The sequence below is a fragment of the Acinonyx jubatus genome, chromosome A2, assembly GCF_027475565.1.
Source record: "Acinonyx jubatus isolate Ajub_Pintada_27869175 chromosome A2, VMU_Ajub_asm_v1.0, whole genome shotgun sequence".
NCBI lineage: Eukaryota > Metazoa > Chordata > Mammalia > Carnivora > Felidae > Acinonyx > Acinonyx jubatus.
In genome coordinates this window covers 73,955,242-73,976,759 of record NC_069383.1, presented here as the reverse complement: position 1 = coordinate 73,976,759, position 21,518 = coordinate 73,955,242, and the positions used below count along the sequence as shown (strand labels likewise).

At 38.1% G+C, this 21,518-nt stretch overlaps 1 protein-coding gene across 1 annotated transcript; it reads left to right on the top strand.

The window, feature by feature from the left end:
- The first annotated feature begins 231 nt into the window (after positions 1-231).
- CLDN12 (claudin 12) lies at positions 232-11,143 on the top strand. Its single transcript, XM_015081534.3, has 3 exons — positions 232-384; positions 1,698-1,787; positions 7,773-11,143. Exon 3 carries the CDS (start codon positions 7,806-7,808, stop codon positions 8,538-8,540), a length of 735 nt encoding a protein of 244 aa, XP_014937020.1. The 5' UTR covers positions 232-384; positions 1,698-1,787; positions 7,773-7,805; the 3' UTR covers positions 8,541-11,143.
- Positions 11,144-21,518: the final 10,375 nt, after the last annotated feature.

The window sequence follows — 21,518 nt, the reverse complement described above, 5'->3', positions numbered from 1 at the left end:
ATTTAGTAGTAAATATTTACTTGAGCACCCAACTCAAAATTATTTTTACTTCTGTTTCGTTTAACTTTTTTTTTTTTTTAAACACCTGTAACTGAAACCTGGACGGAACTGAAGGTGCAAGAGGAATAAGGTGGCCGGAGGTTGGGGAGATCGGCGAGAGGTGGTCGCAGGATGTTGCCTGCGGCCGGCGTCCCCGTGGTTTCTGGGAATTGTAGTCTCAGTCATTCAGGGCATTCCTGATTAGGGTCTCGGGAGAACCTGACTAAGCTCCCAGAAGCCTCCGGTGCGGCTCGCTGGGGACGCACTTCCTGGGACGCCGCGAGGGAGACGCTTTAAGAAGCTCCTCAGTGTCGGCGAGTGAAATGTCTTGGATGTGAGAAACAGGTAGGTGTGGTCAAGAATCCGGGTCTTTTGCATAAATAGTGGAGGATTTTGTGTAAAATAGCTAAGTGGAGGGGGATCAGGAACCCCGAAAACTGTTGACCACATCTGTGGACGTCAAGAATCTGGGTCCTTTGCATAAATAGTGGAGGATTTTGTGTAAAATAGCTAAGTCGAAGAGAATCAGGGACCCTGAAAACTGTTGACCACATCTGTGGACGTGAAAATTGAGTGAGGAGGTATTTTATAAGGCTTTAAAAAATTATTTTGTGCAGAGGAGTATGGAAATGTCGAGGTGTCTTGCCGCAGCAGCCAAGGGCTTGGGCTTGGCTAGCGGGGTGTGAGGTGTGGAGCTGGAAGTTGCTATTTTTGAATCACCAGCTGGTTGTGTAATGATGACCTGCTCTTGGTTCAGACCCACTCAGTGTTCCAGGGATGGGCTTGTTCACAGTCACTGTTGCGGTCTCTTTCCATTGGCTCTAACCAGGAGAGCTTTTTTTTCCCCTTCTTTTTCTCTCTTTCTTTCTGCTAGCTCTGATGCTTCTAAGGACAGGGCTTGAAGGAAAGGAGAAGGAGTGCGGGTTTTTCTGGAAGCTTGGTTTACTCTGAAGCCCAAGTTATGTGTAATAACGCCTTGGAGGGGGCTGTCACCACGTTAGAGGAAGGCCAGATTTGGTGACCCCACTTAAAATGAAAAGTCAGGGATCCTAGTGTGTGTCTTTAATTGTAAATCAACTTACCTGAATTTGGAGTGAGGAATTCTATGATAGTAACTCAAGAAACATACATTTAGAAAAGAAAAATTACAATTTGATTGAAATCTCTTCTGTGCAGGCTGTTGAGGACAACATGCTATATAATAATAATAGGGCTAGTGATAAATGCCCTATCCAGGAAGTTCTGAAGCTTTTACAAGTTTGTATCCTCGTCCTACCTATTGTGATAAATAGTTTGAAAAGGAAGTTGTTGATGCTTAAAATAGATCTATGGTAACATACTTAAATGGCAGGTAGAGCCATTGGTGGAATTGTAAATTAGTTGCAAAGTTTAGGATGCACAATGCAGATCAACTTTTGTTCAGCCTAGTTTTGTTATCAGTATTCTTTTAAAAGGTACAAAAGAAACAAATTTCTTTTACTTTCAAGACAATTAACTGCACAGTGTTTCCTTGGCTCTCCTTATTCGTAATCATCAGAAGGATCTAAAAAATCCGTTATATATATGTGTGTGTACGTTATATGTGTGTGTGTATACATATACGCACATAATTTAAAGAAGTATCATGTTAATTTGGGACATTTTCCCTATTTCTTTAGGCCCAGATCATCTCTACTGTCTATTCAGATGTGCATATATTTCTTCTAAGTTGATTAAAGTTGTTTTAGAGCTGTCAGGTACTTCAAAGAGTAAGTACATTCTTTGATTTTACTCCTTTTCCTTTTTCCACCATATATGAGATGTCATGTTTTTCTCTTGTTCAGCAAAATAAAGTTATAAGATAGATCTCCCTTGTGAGTGCAATGATTGACCTACAGTTTCTAAAATAACCCAAATTACTGGTAGAAGGGACTGCTAGTGTTACCATCAAGAATTAATGTAGCTGCTGTTACACATGTGTTCTCATATAGCTATTCCTGGGATTATCCCTGAAAAAAATTACATAGCGATGGGTCTGTGAATTCCTAAAGCTGTTAGCCATTATTCCTGCCTTAGATTTCTTTGAACACTATTCAAAACCATAGATATCTTTTTGAAAATATTTTTATTTGAAATGATACATTTGATCACCTTTAACTGCGTACCAAATTTTATCCATCTACTTCTCTGAAAGTCACCATGGAACAGATAGATGACAAATGTGAAGTGCTTGTTTTGAAACAGAGACTTCATTTGATGTGCTCAGTAACTACTCTAAAGAGAATGCTCTGTTATTATTGTTTTATGGCTGTAACCATGTGTGATTGTTTGCTAAGATCCGGAAGAAAAGTGTGTTCCTAGCTAAAGAAAATAAATAAGCCTACTAGTAATCATTACAAACTTAAATTTCTGACCATACTCTGTTTTACAAAGGGTTTTACTGTTCATGGTCTTACAGCTACCTTGGATGGCATTTTATAGGTGAGATATTTGAGTTCAGAGGACATAGATGACTTGCCCAGGTTGTGACTGGCATTTGGGTCTTTGGTTGCTGGGACTGTAATACCAGGTTGCCTCTTAGATGGAAACAAAAAGCCCAGACACCTGTATATTTGACCTAGCTGGTGTTCAGGAGTGCTACTTAGATTTGTTAGTGTGTTTTTAACCTTACATACTTTCTACAGTCCCTAATAAGGGATTTTCATGTGACAAAAAGGTGTTTATCTTTTTTTTTTTCTCCATTGCTCTTTTAAAAAGAAAATCTAAATACAAATAAAATAGTTTTGCTTTAAAAATAGTTTTGCTTTGATGAACATTAATTTGATATATTAACCACTCTTAATAAAGGAGTATATCCACTAGTAACATACCTATTAAGTAGAAAACACCAGGTTCAACACTATCATAATTGATTGATCCATTGACCACTATGGAAGTTAACTAGTGTTGCCAAGCTTAGATATTTATTTCTAGAAGAATAGTCTCTATGTAAATACTTGGGAATGGCCTCATTTATCTTGGGAAGTTTTTAGGGCAAGAAAATGAACTTTGTTTTAAAAAAATAGGAGAGACTGGTCACATAAGAGTGGAAAGCGGAGGCATGGTCTAGAAGCAATTTGGAGACTTCAAAACACAGGGTATGAATGAATGAATGAATGAATGAGTAAGTGAGTGAATGAATGAAAGAAACTGATAACAGAGCAAATTTGTGACCTTCTCCCTGGATCATGACTATACCCATGTGGACCTTACATTTATTTGTTTGTTTATTTCTTTAACAAATAATTGAGTGTCTTCTGTGTACCAGTGTGGGACAGAATAAAAGAGAAGGCTCTCTGTCCTCCTGGAATTCAGTCTGGTAGGAAAGATAAATGTTGAATGAGGAATTATAAGCATAATCACTGCTACCAAAGAAAAAGTACAAAGGTGCTTTCAGATCATATAACCAGGGCCGGTGGGGAGGTTAAGGATAGGGGAAGAGAAAACAGGTTTGGGGCCAGCCTCCTTGGAAATTAGAAAGATGAATACCTGTTAGGTAAGCAAAGAATAGAATGAAATTAAGAAAGTCCTAGAAGGAAAAATAGCATGAACTAAAGCCTTTAGCCAAATTTAAAAGTGCAAAATTTGGGGCTCAGTCAGTAAGTGTCCGACTTCAGCTCAGGTCATGATCTCACGGTTTGTGAGTTCGAGCCCCATGTTGGGCTCTGTGCTGACAGCTCAGAGCCTGGAGCCTGCTTCAGATTCTGTGTCCCCCTCTCTCTTTGCTCCTCCCCCACTCACACTCTGTCTCTCTCTCAAAAATAAAAACATAAATAAATAAATAAATAAATGTGCAAAATTTGAAGAGTTAAAAGCGGTATGGCTACATAGTCTGTAGCATGTTAGATGGGAAGCTGATACAATAAGGATATTGAGAATTTGGCAGGAACCAGGTGGTGGGATTTGAAACTTTGGAAAACATGGGAAAGTTTTGAAACTTAGAAACTGTATTCTGAGGGAATAAAGGAAGTCATTGAATGTAAGAAATGTAGCAAGGGTCATCTGGCTGGCTCTGTCGGTGGAGCATGCAACTCTTAATCTCAAGGTTATGCATTTGAGCCTCATGTTGAGTGTAGAGATTACTTAAAATCTTAAAAAAAAAGTGAAATAATCAGATTTGTGTTTAATTATTTTGGATTAAGAATTAATTGGCTAGCACAAGAGTAGAGATCTTTCACCCTCTTAATATGAACAAATCCTAACCTGAGAGCATTATTTTCAGTTTTAAATCATTAAACATTCCTTTTCCTAACTATCCCTATTAAATGTTATTTCATCCCTCTAGTGAGATATATGATATCAAATCATGCATATGTGGAGTTAAGAACAGGTCATAAAAAGTAAAGCAACCAAAGAAAGTTACAAAGAGCAAGGACATTAATTCCAGCACTGAGGTTGAAATTAGCTAAAGAATTGAGGTTAATAGTATTTCCCATGTGAAAAATGCCATTGCATTTCTTGTTGGCTGTGTAAATTAGGACTTCTGCTCAATCTCTGGGGTCTGAGCTAAGAATGCTTCAGTAAAAGCAAGTTCAGGGGACTCATATAACATGTGTATTGATTTGATGCAGTATAAATATTAACACACTTGATCCCAAAGTAAATATTGACCCACCTCTGTTCATTAGTGTCATTTGATAGTCTATAGTCTAAGAACTACAGAAATTTATTTATTAATATTAAAGTCATTCATTCTGATCTTGTTTCTTACTCCCTTTGTATTGTAGGAATTAGTGGCACAAGACAGCTTGATTGGAGAAATCTCAATTATATTGATACTCCAAGTTTTTGACCCCTATCTCTGAAAGCAAGAGGGAATTTGTGATTGGGTTAGGATGCTGAGCGCATTGCCTAAAGGAGTTTTGAGGCTTTGAGAGAAACAGAAGGAACCTTTTTTCTTGAGTCTTCACAACTTTAATCAAATCATCATTCTCTTTCATTGCTCAGTCTTTTTCTAACCCTGGATGATACATTTTTATGAACAGGTACCTTACTGGTTCACTTTCCTTAATATCTAACAATATCAGTTGATAGGTAGTAATCATATAATTGATTGTTAGCATTTTGAGTTCTCATAAAGCAGCATATTCTTTCTCTCAGTCTGATTGTTAACACATTGGAGCAAGGTCCAGATCTTAGTGGCCTCAGTGTCAATCTAGGGTATTTTGCTTGTGCTAAATACTGAGTTGAATAAATCAATTCATTGAATGAATTATTACTTATAATAACTACTTCCTTGTCCAGTTCTACATTACCAGTAGCCTAATAGTGCCCAGTACTTATTTACTCCAGTATTGCCAGAATGACTTATGTGCCAGCTACTGTGCAAGTTGGTAACAGCATATGGGGGAGACAGGAAATGAACGAAAATCAACAAGAAGCTGAAATTTGGAGCGTGACATCATTAGTAGCCTTTTCCAGTATAAACATCCTCAAACCTGCACCACAGTTTCCATTGCTGGAACAAGGTGGTTGGTTGCTAAAATTAAGCAAGACAGTTTTTCCCCCCAATTTGAATGAAAAATATAAATTCAGACTATAATTCCTTTGTTTTTTTCATCTGTAACATATTCATAAACAATTTCTACTTCTGGTAATCTTGACAGAAGGCAACATAATAAACAAGTAGTAAACTAATATTAATGGAGAAACTCAGAACTAATTATGTTTAGCTTGAAGACTTTGAAAAATGATTCACTTGTGCTTACACTTTGATTTTATATTGTATAGTTATATAGGTATGTATATATACCTATATGTTTTCTGCTAGTAAAGTTATTCCTAGTTTATGTGATTATATTAATATGCAAATATGTTGTTTCCTAAAGAACATTATGCCTTCCCATTCAAACACATTTGATCAAGTCCTAACCCAGTTTAGCATTTTGATCTTCTTTCTGGCCCCTGAACTCCTGGGAATGCTACTCCACCATCGCAGCAGATAATATTTGACTCTGCAAAGGATGATGGGTACTCTGAACACATACATACAGTATGTATCATGAAGATGCCTCTTCATCATTATCTGACTAAAAGAAGTAAATGTGCTGCCTTATTAGTCTGTTGTGTTGCCTCATTGGGGGTATGATAGAAGGCAGAGAAAATACATTTGAGTGGTTTGGAAAGTGAGTTTCAGACTCTTAAAGCTGAATAAGATTCTGGTTCTTGTACTTTGTCATATACAGAGAAAGAACACAGCCATTTATTTATTTATTTATTTATTTAAATTTTTTTGTTTTTACATTTATTTATTTTTGAGAGAGAGAAACAGAGAATGAGCAGGGGAGGGGCAGAGAGAGAATCAGAAGCAGGCCACAGGCTCCAAGCTGTCAGCACAGAGCCTGATGCAGGGCTTGAACCCACGAACCGTGAGATCATGACCTGAGCTGAAGTCGGACGCTCAACTGACTGAGCCACCCAGGCACCCCAAGAACACACACAGCCTTTTAATTTGCAATGAGAGAAAGGCCTGGCTACTTTTTTTTTTTTTTTTTTTTGTCCTTTTCTTACAATAGCATTGGTAGAGATATATAGGTTCTCATAACTTCAAGAATCTTTGCATTCATCTTATATGAGCACTAATTGTATAATAACCAATAACCACTACTGTAATAACCTGGAAAGCATGCAAGTCAGCTTGAATCGGCCAGGAAGTAGTTGAGCAGACTAATTTCAGGGGTCTTTGTTCTCTTCTTTTCATTTGACTAACTCATTGGAGAGGAGTTCGTTTAGATTTTGTAATTATCAGTGTGGCTAGTATATAGGAATGAGATGTTAGATGTTGCTTTTTCTTATTTAACGTTTATTCAGCAAACATTCTTTAAACTGCTCCGTGTGCCAGGCACTGAGCTGGTCACTAAGTGCTAAGAAGTAGTTAACACTTGAATTGCTCTTACCAACATGCCAGACATGTTTTAAGTACTGGACATTATGTTAACTCACTGAATACTTAAAAGAACTCTGCGAGGTAGGTACTATTATTTTTCCATTTTACAGATGAGGAAAATGAATTACAGAGAAGTTCTGTAGCTGACCCAAGGTCACTTGGTTAGTAAATGAGGAAGTGGGGATTAGAATGCTAGCAGTCTGGCTCAGAGTCCCTCCTCAGCCAGTCTGCTGTCTTGTAATGCTTCTTTCCCTACATCTTTGTCTTTTATGAGCTGCCTTCACCTCAGCCACATGCTAGTTTCATTTTACATTTCATGAGCATTGGAGGCTGAGTTTGTGTTTTTTTTATAGTTGACAGTTATGAGTCCTCCAACCCAGTATATTTAAAGGCCGGACACATTAAAGTACTTCATATATGTACGTTGAATGAGTGATTAGTGACAACTGAGAGACTTTAAGATGTGATGTTAAGAGAATTTGAAATTATTTTGATGATTCTTCTGATTTGCAGAAAAATACTCATGTTCAATATTTCTTGAAACCCCAATATTTCTTGAAAATACTCATATTTGAAGAAAAGTACTCATGTTCAACAACTTCAGCTGCTACATGACCCAGGCAGTGGTAACTAAGCATATGTGAGTGTACCTGTGCTCTGAGGTCACATGCATATGTGTTTATATACATTCATATTATACATAGGAAACAGGGACAGAACTTCCCTCTTTGCATTGACATCACTAGTTGTGCTGCCAATCAGCACCACCCTTCCTGCTCTGCTCTCCTATTGTCCCCTCATGATTTGTCCTCTTGTGTGTCACCCCTAGTCTGACTGACAGTACTGCACAAGCCTGCCTGCCATGGGCTGTCGGGATGTCCATGCAGCCACAGTCCTCTCCTTCCTGTGTGGAATCGCCTCGGTAGCAGGCCTCTTTGCGGGGACTCTGCTTCCCAACTGGAGGAAATTACGACTGATCACATTCAACAGAAATGAGAAGAATCTGACTGTTTACACTGGCCTGTGGGTGAAGTGTGCCCGATATGATGGGAGCAGTGACTGCCTGATGTATGACACTACTTGGTACTCATCAGTTGACCAGCTGGACTTGCGGGTCCTCCAGTTTGCCCTGCCTCTCAGCATCCTGATTGCAATGGGTGCCCTGCTGCTCTGCCTGATTGGAATGTGTAACACGGCCTTCAGGTCCTCAGTGCCCAACATCAAACTGGCCAAGTGTCTGGTCAATAGTGCAGGCTGCCATCTGGTGGCTGGGCTGCTGTTCTTCCTGGCAGGTACTGTGAGCCTCTCCCCATCCATCTGGGTCATCTTTTATAACATTCATCTGAACAAGAAATTTGAGCCAGTCTTTACATTTGACTACGCAGTGTATGTCACTATGGCTAGTGCTGGGGGCCTGTTTATGACTTCCCTTCTACTGTTTATTTGGTACTGTGCATGCAAATCTTTGCCTTCTCCTTTCTGGCAACCACTGTATTCCCATCCTCCCAGTATGCATACTTACTCACAGCCCTATTCAGCACGCTCTCGCCTCTCTGCCATCGAAATTGACATTCCAGTAGTTTCACATACCACCTAATGGGGAAGTAGTTAGTTTTCAGAGAAAACTTGTAGCCTCACATTTCCCTTGTACAAGGAGCTGTTTTAGACCTATATACATTTTTCTTTGTTTCTGACCAATGAAGCCAAATTTGTATGTCCCAGTAGAATGAAGTGCTGCTAGTTTTATGAAAAGTACATTATTTCAAATGTGAATCATTCCTTTTATCTTGCTTCTTATGCTAGAAGGATTTTTAACCTCTATGTTGATATCTAATCAGTTATTCAAGTGGAAAGGACCTGTGTCTCAGTTGAGGTGATTTAGAACAACATGGTAAAGTAAAAAAATGATGGCTAAGAGAGGCTGTTGTACATGATCTTTATGAGTATTTTTCAGAATGTGTATTGTCCTTTTTCCATAATACCTTAAACTGGGAAGAAGGGCAATTTCAAATATAAGAAGTTTCTTTCAGGTAAGGGTAATGTTTTAACAGTAGTCAGTCTACCAGCTTAAGGCTGTAACTTTTCTTACCTTTCTCTCGGGGCTAATTGTATTGAATAGAGTTTGGTAGTTTGAAGATTACTTTCTTTGTGAGTTCCTTATCTTCTACCTCATGGCAGTGTTTAAAAGTAAAATGCATTTTAAGTGATGGCAGAGAGAATAAGCCTAACATTTTAAATAACTACTAGTATGGATAACATTTAACATAATTTTAAAAGTTAATGATTCTGTAAATTGTATTATTAGAGTTAAAATGGGGCCATACGATGGATTGGTGCTTCCTCCCTGAGGCAGAAAAGCCTTATTTTTTTTCAGATAGCATCCACCAAGTAATAGTCATGCACCTGTATAATCTCTTAGTGACAAAGAGAAAGAAAGAAAGAGGCCCAAGTGGTTGGTTCTCTTTTAGACAGTGGTAGGGGACGAGCATCTGTTCTTTGGCGACAATATCAGAGATTCACTCTGGTGACTGCCTTTTGAATGATGAGTGAAGTAAGTTATGGCTTCACCATGACCACATTCACTCTTGATTCAGTTCCTGCCCTTGTCACTGATTATTTCCTTGAGCGTATATCTTTGCTCAACACTTTAGTGGGTGCTATAGAGAATACATGAAAAGTATGAGATCAGGTCCCATCCACTAAGAAATTGTAATATAATAAAGAAAATCAAACTGTTAAACAACAGGGAACAGTCTGACTTTATTGGCAGCTGGTCTTAATTTCTCAGTCATTGATCCAGGAATATATTTCAAACAGCGACGTGGCTTTCTAGCAGACAGGCTTATTGTACAATACCAGCAATATTCTGGAACTTAGAAATTCAGTTCATTGGATCTTTTAGAGCACCTACCTTAGCCTAGACACTGTAATGACACTGTTGGATTCATGAGAATGGACAAAATTGGTAGAGAAATTAAATTGTTTCCTTCTCACCTCTGAGAGTATGATGATGTATTGAAGAGGGAGGAGTATTTAAAATCTTTCCTCTAAAGGGGTAATATTTAGGTACAACCATGTTAACACCAAGATGAATGCTTAGAAATTCAGGGAAATTGGGTCTTTACCCTTATGAATTTGAGCTGCTGACTTAATTGGTATAATTTGCTACACATTAGTACTATGTTCATAAGGATTTTGTTTTATTAACCATTACATATTTCACAAACAGCTAGTTGCATGGTAAACAGGTGGTTATTATGCCTCTTTGCAAATCTGCATATGATTCTGGTACTTCTGTGGATGTAAGTGGTTCTTCCCCACCCCCCCCACCTCCCGCAATTACAGCACTAGTTTATGTATATAGCAATTAATCCAGTTGTAAACTTTTTAAATGCCATCAGTATAAAGCATGCAAAACTATGGTTTTTTTAGTTATAGCTTCTGATTACCTTCAGTTCCATTCCTTTCTACTTTTCGCAGATGTAGCTGAATCTTGATCACTCCAAAACAATGGCAAGTAGAATTTTGAGATTAATATTAATTTACTCCTGTGCTAATTAATATCAGTCCCCTCGCTCACTAAATTTGTCCAGAAGTGTCAAGAATTCTACCATCTTCCTGTTCTTTGTATAAACAATGTTAAAGAAAAGCAGATTCAACCATTAATACACTAGACATGTTTTAGTCCGTGCGATCATAAATATAAACGTGCAGCTTTTCCTGTAAGCATTTTTTGCAGTCTTTTCATAATCTGTAGACTCAAATTAGTATTTATTATGGATATACTAGGCAAAAGAAACAGCTGTTTCCCTTATTGTCTTTAATATTTCAGATTTGCTATCAATACCTATTCTTCAAAGCCATCAAAGGAAAGCAAGTATTTACATTTCTTTTTAGTAGTTTTTGAGTACTCATCAAGCTATCATTGTGATGGGGGATATGTTTTTTTGTTGTTGTTACAAGTTATTAATGTTAAGGGCCTTTTACAGAATCCAGCTTGGAAAACAACCTTAAATGTGATATGATGCACCAGATTTGGTTTATCCAGCCATGGGAGGAAAAAAAAAAGAACCACTCTTGAGTTTACTTTACTTGTAATTATACACTATAATAGATAATGTTTGTTGTAAACTGCAATGTAAAACCTCAGTGAAACTGCACTGTATTTCTTGATGTTTATTAAAAGATGTATTTTTACAAGTTTTTGTTTCCTTTTCCTCAATGCTTTAAGGGAAAATGTTTTGAGAAATGTTTCTCAAATATATATAAATTGGAAAAGATACAGCCCATTTAAAGCCCTATAGAATAGCAATTGGAAAGGAATTGGAAAACATGGATTTATTATTCCAGAAGCATCAAGACCCTTCACCCATTTTAAGAGTGTTCCTAGGAGTTCACTGGACTATTTTAACGTTCCACAAGAAAGCACTGAATGAAGTTAGTGTGCCAGATTTGCCTCATCAATGGAGTTTTCTCATGGTCTGTGTTCCTGAAGATTGAGAGTTCTCAAATGGTTAAATAGGAGGGTGTTTCCTTATTCTTCAGAACATGAGGTTTCCAGAAGTGGTCCTGATAGGTAAGTCACCTTAAAATTTCTGAAGCCTGGGATGGGCTTTTAGTTTTTGGATTATAGCCTTCTGGGATGCTTCTCATATGCACTCTTCACTGAATCCCCGCTCTGTGGTAGTACCTTAGATGGAAGAGCCATACATTGCACTGGAAATCGGAAGCTGCTGCAGGTTGGGCATCCCCAGCTGAATACGCTAACACTACAATTCAGAGTCTGCCCCTCAGTTGGACAGGTTCAGTGAGGAAGACTGAGTGCTGGAGAATTCCTTAATGCAAGCCAAATTCACAAGAGACTGATTTACCAACCATAAATGAGAAATACAGCTTACTGGCAACCACTATCCAAGACCTGTTTTATAAATACACCCTAAACAGATCTCCTATGAGAAAAGACAGATTCCAGCCCTGGGATAGGCAAAGTACAAGACAAGCCCAGCATATCTTTCTCTTCCAGAAAGTAGAAAATGCTCAAAGAATGATGGAGACTTGACAAATTATATAGGAGCCAGCTTGAAGAGGTTCCCACTGGCCATACCTGACAATCTGAGCATCAAAATGAATAGTAATGGGTTCTGATCCATTGAATAAATCCAAATTTTGTGTGTCTGTGCTGATATAAATAGAAAGAAAAGCTGTTTATTATAGTAAAATACCAAGAAGTAAATATAGAGAAGAAGATGGAGTTAGGAAAATATTAATAGAACTAAAGTTAGTTTGTGAGAGTTTGATGAAAACCAACATACTTACTTAGTCTCAAAATACTCAATAAGTCTACAAATGACTTATTATTTTCAAAGGGGAGAATACTAACTTTATAGTGGATAAAATTGCCAGACACAGCCTTAACTGAGTGATCACATATATTATCAATAATAAGACCAACATCTCCTGATATGTTGCAATAAGGACACACCATTGCTTTTGTGGTGTTGCCATAAAAAATACATAGCTTGTGACTAATCTTGAGGAAATTTGCAGCTTGTCAGTTCTGTTTTTGCTTTTTGTTTTCTTCTCCTGTTCCTGATTCCCACTTCTTCCATTTTATAAAAAAGGCATATGGGACACCTGGGTGGCTCAGTTGGTTAAGTGTTTGGCTCTTAATTTTGGCTCAGGTCAAGATCTCATGGTTTGTGAGTTTGAGCCCTCCGTCTGGCTCTGTGCTGCAGCTCGGAGCCTGCTTGGGATTCTCTCCCTCCTATCTGCCCTTCCTCAGTTCTCTCACTCTCTCTCTAAATAAATGAATAAAATAAACATTTAAAAATATATTGGGGCACCTGGGTGGCTCAGTCAGTTAAGCGTCTGACTTCAGCTCAGGTCATGATCTCACAGTTTGTGAGTTCGAGCCCTGCATCAGGCTCTCTACTGACAGCTCGGAGCCTGGAGCCTGCTTTGGATTCTGTGTCTCCCTCTCTCTGCCCCTCCCCACTTCACGCTCTGTCTCTATCTCTCAAAAATAAATAAATGTTAAAAAAAAAACACTTTAAAGATATAAATAAAAATTTTAAAAGGCAATTAAGACTTACATTCTAAGTTGCCTCCAAAATATTGTGTGCAGTAACTCTTTTAGGAGGGATTTTGAAGAGCTTGTATCAGGTCTTCCATACTGAAAAACTAAAAAGGGAAGATCCCTTCCAGAAGAGATGTAAATCAAAGTCACAAAACCACAGGACCTGGTTCTTAATTAGCTGTCCCATTTCCATTCATTAGGAAAATATCTTCAGTCCAAAACATACTGACCTGTTAGTTTATAGGGCTCTCTCCCCTTGCTCTCCATCTCTGACATTTGGAGGAAGCTTTCTAGGAGAAGGTCACTCTCCCTGTACCTGCTGGGTGTCTCCCCACCCTCTACTTCAGAAAGGTTCTTCTAAACCCCTGCAGGATTGTAGAATTCAAGTAGAAAAAGCACAACTGTTGCCTGCCTGGTATTCATATCCAGATCCACTATTAATGAGGAATTTGGGTTTGTTTATTGTGTTTTGTTTGGAAATATACCAACTTTCCAGACTGTTGTATAAAACAAATTCTTAAGCAAATTTTGAGGAAGAACATGAGATGATGATGAGAAAAAGAGAAAATTTTCCTTATTTTGCATGAAAAACCCAGTGTGACTGGGTAGCGTTAGCAGGAATCTAGTAATCAGAATTTTGAGTGGTCCTTGTTCATTAAAATCCTCTATAGAAAGAATATATATGCAGGTTTCCAGAGTTTTACTTTATAGAAGAAGGTAATAGCTGCTGCTCATTAAGGGAAAAGGCATTGTTGATACTTCAACTGTGTTACACTTCTCTGTGTCTCCCTCTCTGTCTCTCTGCCCTTTACCCGCTCACCCTCTATCTCTTTAAAAATAAATAAGCATTAAGAAAAAAAAAAACCCTCAAAAGTAACAGTGGATGCTGGAGCCAGGAGGTACTGGCCAATTGTGCATATATCTTCCCAGCTCCCTGTCCCATGACATCATGTTGGTGGTTTGAAATTGGCCATGTTGGAAGTATGTATGCTCCAGAAATTGGCAAATGCTAGAAGTTAGGACTTTTTCTTTTTTTCTTTCAACTTGTTGAGCTTCAGTGTAGTTGATGAGGAAATTTAGGAATGATAGTGCTGAAAACTGTAAAACTTCACCTGTGATAAAAAGACTCTGAAATAGACTCTTAACAGGTGTGTCTCCAGTATTGCTCTGTCTCCCTTTGCACCACCAATCCATCCTATGCACAGGTAACAGAATAAACCTGATAGAATGCAAATATGACTTAGCCTTTTCCCTACTTAAAATAATTCAGGGGGCACCTGGGTGGCTTAATTGCTTAAGTGTCTGACTTTGCTCAGGTCATGATCTCACAGTTCATGAGTTCCAGCCCTGCATCCAGCTCTGTGCTGACAGTGCAGAGCCTGCTTGGGATTCTCCCTCTCTCCCTTACTCTCTGTGCCCCTCCCTCGCTTGCTCTCTCTCTCTCTCTCTTTCTCTCTCCCTCTTTCTCTCAGAATAAATAAACTTAAAAAAAATAATTCAGCAACTACCCTTCAGAACAGAATCTAAGCTCTTGCCTTAAATCTGAATGGAAGATCTTGTCAGTAATATAGGAGTACGTCAAAGAATATAGAGCCAGCCAAAGCAAACTCACTGGCATAGCATAGTGACAGAGGAGTTACTTAGAAGGGGATTTTTTTTCCCTGGACCCATTGCTTTCAGACTTTTAGTGATTATTGATACTAAAAATATCTCACAAGTGTAATGTGTAACAAAGAATACAAATTCAATAATAATAGGGAATACCTCTTCAGTCACATGCTTTTTGGTCACATGCTTTATTCAAGGAGTTTATATTTCCTATGTGATAGAGTGCCATGAGGATAGCTGGCCTTTAAGATGGGCCCCCAATGATCCTTCTTTCCCAGCATGCATACCTTTTTGTGGTCCCATGCCACACTGAGCAGGGTTGATCTGTGTTTTCAATAACATTTTGCAAAAATGATAGTGTGTGACTTCTGAGGTTAAGGTCATAAAGGACACTGTAGCTTCTGGCTGTCCCTCTTAGATCACTTTCTCTGGAGGAAGATAGCTGCCATGTTGTGACATGGACAACCCTATGGTTAATACAGGAAGAATTGAGGCCCCCTACCAATAGTAGCAACTTGCCAGTCGTGTTGGAAGCAAATTTCCTCAACTGCAGTCAAGCCTTTAGATGACTGCATTCCTGATCAATCAACATCTTGATTGCAATCTGATTGAGAGACACCAAGCCAGAATTATCCAGCTAAGCTGCCTCCAGCTTCCTGACCACACAAACTGAAATAATATCTCTTATTGTAAGATGCTAAGTTTCAGGTTTGTTATACAGCAATAGATGACGAATGCAAAAAGCATAGAACAAATTCAGGGGACCACTCTTGAAGAGTATCTGGGGTTTTTTTTTGCTCTGAAAGATATTGTGAGTTTCCATTGCTCCATGTCAGAAAAAAATCTCTCGTGACCCCAGATTCCCTTGAAAAGTGTTGAATATTGCTCAAGTGTGGTAAAACAGCCTAATCTGAAGTGTGTATATTGGGAGTGGGTGGTGAGAAAGATTTGAGCTTAGAGTGGGAGCAGAGTTTTAATTTTGGTTAGATTGTAAGTGGCTACATTTGTTACGGGGAGGGGGGGCGGGGAGGGGGGGGAAGGGACCTGAAGAACAGTCATACACAGAGTTTGAAATAGAAATTAAATACACGTACTGCCAAATTAATATGTATATAGTGGTTATGTTGTTTTATGGTTACCAGGAATGAATAAACCATACTTATAAAAAATACATAATTTGTTTTTATCTAACTATCCGATTACATCCAGCCCTACAGGAAGAAAATAAAAGGGATAGTTTCCCAAGTAGAAGAGGAAATAGCTGATTCTAAGACTCATTAGGCAGTTGAGTTGACAAGTAATCCCTCCCTCTAGTAAAAACAAATAGCAAGAGAAAAAGCCTGTGGCAGCAGTTGTGAGATAAGGGTGCAGAGAGGGAAACTGAATTATAAAGACATTTCATGACAGTGAATTTAACTTGATTGCTCTCTTAACACTTGCCCTGAAAAGGGGCCAGACATGGAGGCTTGGGACCTTATGCTATCAGCCTAAGGACACTGAGCTCCTTGGTTTGGGAATAAAAGAGATTCATAGGAGAAAATGTAACCTGAGTGGAGGGATGGCTCAGCAATGGAAAACATCAAAAGCTAACTTGTCTTACTCCTTTTAGGTTGCTTCTGTTCCCACCCAGCTTGTATACCTTGTTAGGCACTAAAGTGAGAAAGCCATAAATGTAAAAGTGGAATGGAGGAAACTGATAAATTTTCCCAGGTAGAACCACAATGCCCATGAATTCAGCTAGCTTTGACAGAGAACAGAGCAAGAATTAAGGGAGTCCTAAGACCTTGTGGCAGAATTACCTGTATGTAGTTCAGCTCAAGTCAAGTGAAATGCTGTGTCCTTAGAAATGATACTGTGAAATAATGATGAACAAAAATTCACTTTGTTCAGAGAACAAAAGTGTATGAGTGTTAAGGAAGCAAAGGAATCAAACTTTTAAGATTCTCCAAAGAGAAAACCACTGGCAAATAAAAAAAATCATCTCACTCTTCTGTTTTACTTAAAACCCCTGCTGTTGTCAGTGGCATAGCAAGCAACTACCTGGCAGCCTTTCTGTGTTTACGTATTTGTTTTTGTTTCTACAGATGCCTCTGAAATTTTTGTTGGGAGCAAAGTCACTAAGGCTGCCAAGAGAAATTAGTAATGCTTGCATGGTAGCATAGACATGAATCATACCAACAAGGACAAATAGGAGCACCCCCTTCCCAAATTTTCACTAGATCTGTGCTTTTGGAATGCATTGTGACATAGGGGCAGGATGGGCTTCATAGGTATGAGACCTGTGCAGCAACAAGGCCATTTGTTTAGAAGGGCCCTCTCTTTGGTGGAATATTCTGTGGTTACTGCCTTGAAATTCTTAATTTTTGAAGAAGGGGCCCTGTTTTATTTTGTGCTGGGCCCCACAGATATCTAGCCAATCCTCCATGAAGTCACTCTGGGAAAAGCAATACACCAGTTTGAAGGCAGGCAGATTCGGGATTCTATCCAAACTGTCTCTTACTTGTATGCAGTGGGAAAATTACCCTCGGAACCTCAGATTTCCATCTACAACAAAGACAAAGCCATCTACCCCCTAGGGTTATTATTATGAGGCTTAGACATCATTGTGAAAGAATGCAGATAAAGCACCAAGTACAGTATGCCTGGCCTTACAATGATTATTATTCATAAAAGGCAAGTCTAGATCAGATCCTAATTGATGTCAGTGCTGGTCATAAAAGTACGTATCTTTATAAAAACAGAATTCTATTTTTCTTTACATTTTACTGGTGGTTATGGATTTACATTGGCACTGCTGTTACTTTTGCTAGGATCCTCATGCCTTCCTATTTCTTTAGTTGGAGCCTTTAGTAGAGAAATTAACAGTCTTCTTAAGTATTAGCTACTTCACGTAGAGTAGTTCTGTTTTTCATGATTCCACTACAGGAACAAGGAATTCAGTGAGTGTCCCCAATTCCCCCAGAAGATATGAAAGTGACTAGATATACGATCAAGAAATAGGGGCGCCTGGGTGGCTCAGTCGGTTAAGCGTTGGACTTTGGCTTAGGTCATGATCTCATGGTTCGTGAGTTTGAGCCCTGTGTTGGGCTCTGTGCTGACAGCTCAGAGCCTGAAGCCTGCTTCATATTCTGTGTTTCCCTCTCTCTCTGCCTCTCTCCAACTTGTGCTCTCTCTCTCTCTCTCAAAAGTAAATAAGCATTAAAAATTTTTAAAAAATTTTTAAAAAAAGCAATAAATACACACACACACACACATATATATTATGGTGTCCTTTCTGGTAAAAAAATTTTTTAAATGTGTGTGTATATATATGTACATATGTATACATATATATAGGATATATATGTATATATACATATATAGGATATATTTGGAGATATATATATATATGGATATATATATAGGATACATACATACACACACACACACACACACACACACACATATATATATATAATGGTGCCCTTTCTGGTAGCCTGGGACAGGATTTTGCTACTGTCTCCACTATCAAAGCAGCAAGCAGCAGGCCTGTTCTCTGGTTGGAGGGAATATAAATTTGAATTTAGTCACCATATGAGGTGACTAAACAAATTGCCTCATCTTTTAAGCCAGCCCCCAAATAGCTGCAATCAGGGAAGTGCATTTACTTCTTTACTTTGGAAGAAAGAGTGATACTGGAGCACCAATTTACCGAACCCAAATCAAACCTTAAGTTCTACCTTGACCAGCTCAAGTTGTCCTTACTGTGGGGAGAGGACTGGGAACCAAGACAGGTTCTGACATTACACAAGATTGACATAATATACCTCAAACGAACACATAAGAGATTGTGTCTACAGTAAATTCTCATTATTAATGGTAGTTTAATTCTTTTTTTTTTAAAGGGAATTAGAAAGTCTTGGGGGTGGAGGAGCAGGTTGAAATGTTTTTTAATGTATTTTTTTAAAGTTCACTTGTTTTGAGAGAAAGAATATGAGTAGGGGAGGGACAAAGGGAGAGAGGGAGAGAAAATCCAGAGCCTGATGCAGGGCTCAAACCCACTAACTGTGAGATCATGACCTGAGCCAAAATTAGACACTTAACCAACTGAGCTACCCAGGAATTCAATGGTAGTTATTTTCTTTCAAGTCACTGTGAACAATGAATTAGTGAATAATGACCCATTACTCCTGGGAAAAATACAGACTTAGGTTCCTGGAAAGCTCTGGCCATAATATTTTCATCAGTCAATGTCTCTATAACTTTGTTTTATGTGTATTTCTGTTTAAAAACACCTTTCTTAATGTATCACTGATTCATTAATATTGAACTCATGGCCAACAGCACTGTAACTCACTTGAGCAAAGCTTATCTAACACACGTTTTCTCCATAAAGCATATAACAGTTCTCTTGCACTTAGGAAAGCTAGAAAGCACTTTATCACTATGCTTGGGGGGACTTTTAAATGGTAAAATCCCTAATAAAAAACAAAAACAAAAATGTGACAAACATGGCACTAAAAAGATTGCAAAAAAGACACTTCTTTATAATATGAGGGCTGTAACAGGAAGGCAGTGTTGTCCTTTTTGACCTCAGCTGGGAACATGCAAGTTGGGCTATTTGAATTTTTTACTCTCTATTTGTTTTCCAGGAATGACCATGAAAGCCCATGATTATTGATTTGGGGGTTACAAATAAATTTTAGCGAGTAGGCAAATTTACAAATATGGAATTGACCAATGATGAGAATCAATTGTATATGGAAATTGAGAGGGAGTGATTTCAATACCTTGGTGGACTTGAGAGAAAAAAAAAATCCAGTAAGTTGGTTAAGAGATATACATAGATATGAGATCCAGCCATCTCTCTCATCTCCTTTTCCAGTAAGATGCAGCAGAAGTCAGAAGAACTGAGATCTCTACAATTCTACATCTTTTTCTTACCAGATGCACAACTTTGGGTAGGCATCTGGAACTCCATATTCTTATTTCTCAGTTTCCAAATCTGTGTGTTGAGACCAATAACATTTGTCTTACTTATTTCAAAGGGTAGTTGAGAGGGTCCAGTGGATATTTCTTTAAGTTCTGGCTTACTGTTACCATAAGCCATAAAGTATCATATTGTGTATCAGAATCTTCCTTTGTAGATGGAAGATGTAGATGGCTGTCTTCCCAAAGAAAACAAGAGCTAAGTCTATGCTAATGTTTGGATTTGGATAATAAGTATGTTTTCATTCAAAAATGCATTATGAATCCAAGGAAACACAATATAACCATACGTGTGTTGTTGTTAATCTATCCTTCCTAGGTAAAATAAAGTAATTGAGCCAATGGTTTTGAGACCTACCCCTACTTCTAGGATTTTAGAGGCAAATATGGGAATGAGAATACTTGTAATGTAGCAGTGTTGGGATGGGGGCAGTGAAAAGTTGACTCTGCTCTGATGTACAGAAGTTGGGGTGGGTGATGGAGACTCTCCAAAGACCCAACCCTTGGTGATGGTTGCACATTAGGAATATATTCAGTACCACTGAACCAGATGCGGTACCACTGAACCACTTAAAAATGGTGAAGGTGAGGGGCGCCTGGGTGGCTCAGTCGGTTGGGCGTCCGACTTCGGCTCAGGTCATGATCTCACAGTCCGTGAGTTCGAGCCCCGCGTCGGGCTCTGTGCTGACAGCTCAGAGCCTGGAGCCTGTTTCCGATTCTGTGTCTCCCTCTCTCTCTGACCCTCCCCCGTTCATGCTCTGTCTCTCTCTGTCTCAAAAATAAATAAACGTTAAAAAAAAATTTTAAAAAAATGGTGAAGGTGGTAAATTTTATATTATATATAAAATAAATATAAATATATAATATAATATATTCATATAAATATATAATATAGTATATTCATATAAATATAAATGTATAAATATATTTTAAATTTCTATATTTATATAAATAAATATATAATATTATATTTAATATATAAATATAATATATTTATAAATATATATTTATATAAATAATTCTATTATATATTTATATTTATAATATATTTATATATATGTTAATTAAACAATAGAAAAAAGTAAAAAGAAAAACCAGTGGTGGGCTAGACTTGGCTGAGCTGGAATTTGCTGACCCCTGCCCTAGTGGATCATCATGGGTGCGTCTACTTAGAAGACTCCTGGTCTATAAGACAGAAGGGTCTGTATTTGCACAGCTCTCCAATAATGTGACATAGAAGAAAAATTTTAAAAAGAAAAGGACCCAGCCCTTAGCCAGTTTAGAACTATTGCACTGTTTTCCAGTAACATTAGGGAAAAGATGCAGTCCTAATGAGGCAGGACATATGGAACATGCCATGGTTCATGAAGAGGCATTCCTATTTCATCAGCTGTAAGCCCCATCCATCTGAAGGAGATGTGTGCCAGAGCTGTGAGTAGGTTCTACCCTGACGCCAGGGGAAGGGGGATGGGGGACAGGGCACTGATGTCATTTCTAGCTTCAAAAAATTTGTCCACAAACTCAATAGGTAAATTTGGTTTCTTCTTTCTGAAGTGCCTAAGGTTAAAGATATTTGACTTAGTTGAACTTATAGATAGGCTAGAGAAAGTTGATAAATAGGCTGTTAATATTTTTTACATGAATGCAAAAAAACTAATTCTTCAGGAGAAAATAAAATAAGGTATATAAACCTGCTTTGGAAATTGTGGAATGTACCACGAACAGAAGGTATTAGGAATTTGCTGGTATCTATGGCTAAATATGCTTACAAATATCATTTTGTTAACATAACGCCTTTCAAATGAAAGATGATTAAAAAGCTGCATATTCAGGTTTGGTATGCCACATTTTGGTCTGCCAAGGTAAGACCTTCTCAGCCCTTTTCATTATTATGATTTTATTTTATACTTGATATAAACCTAA

Excerpts from the sequence above, each read along its gene's own strand:
- CLDN12 (XM_015081534.3), top strand. The coding sequence starts at position 7,806 with ATGGGCTGTCGGGATGTCCATGCAGCCACAGTCCTCTCCTTCCTGTGT.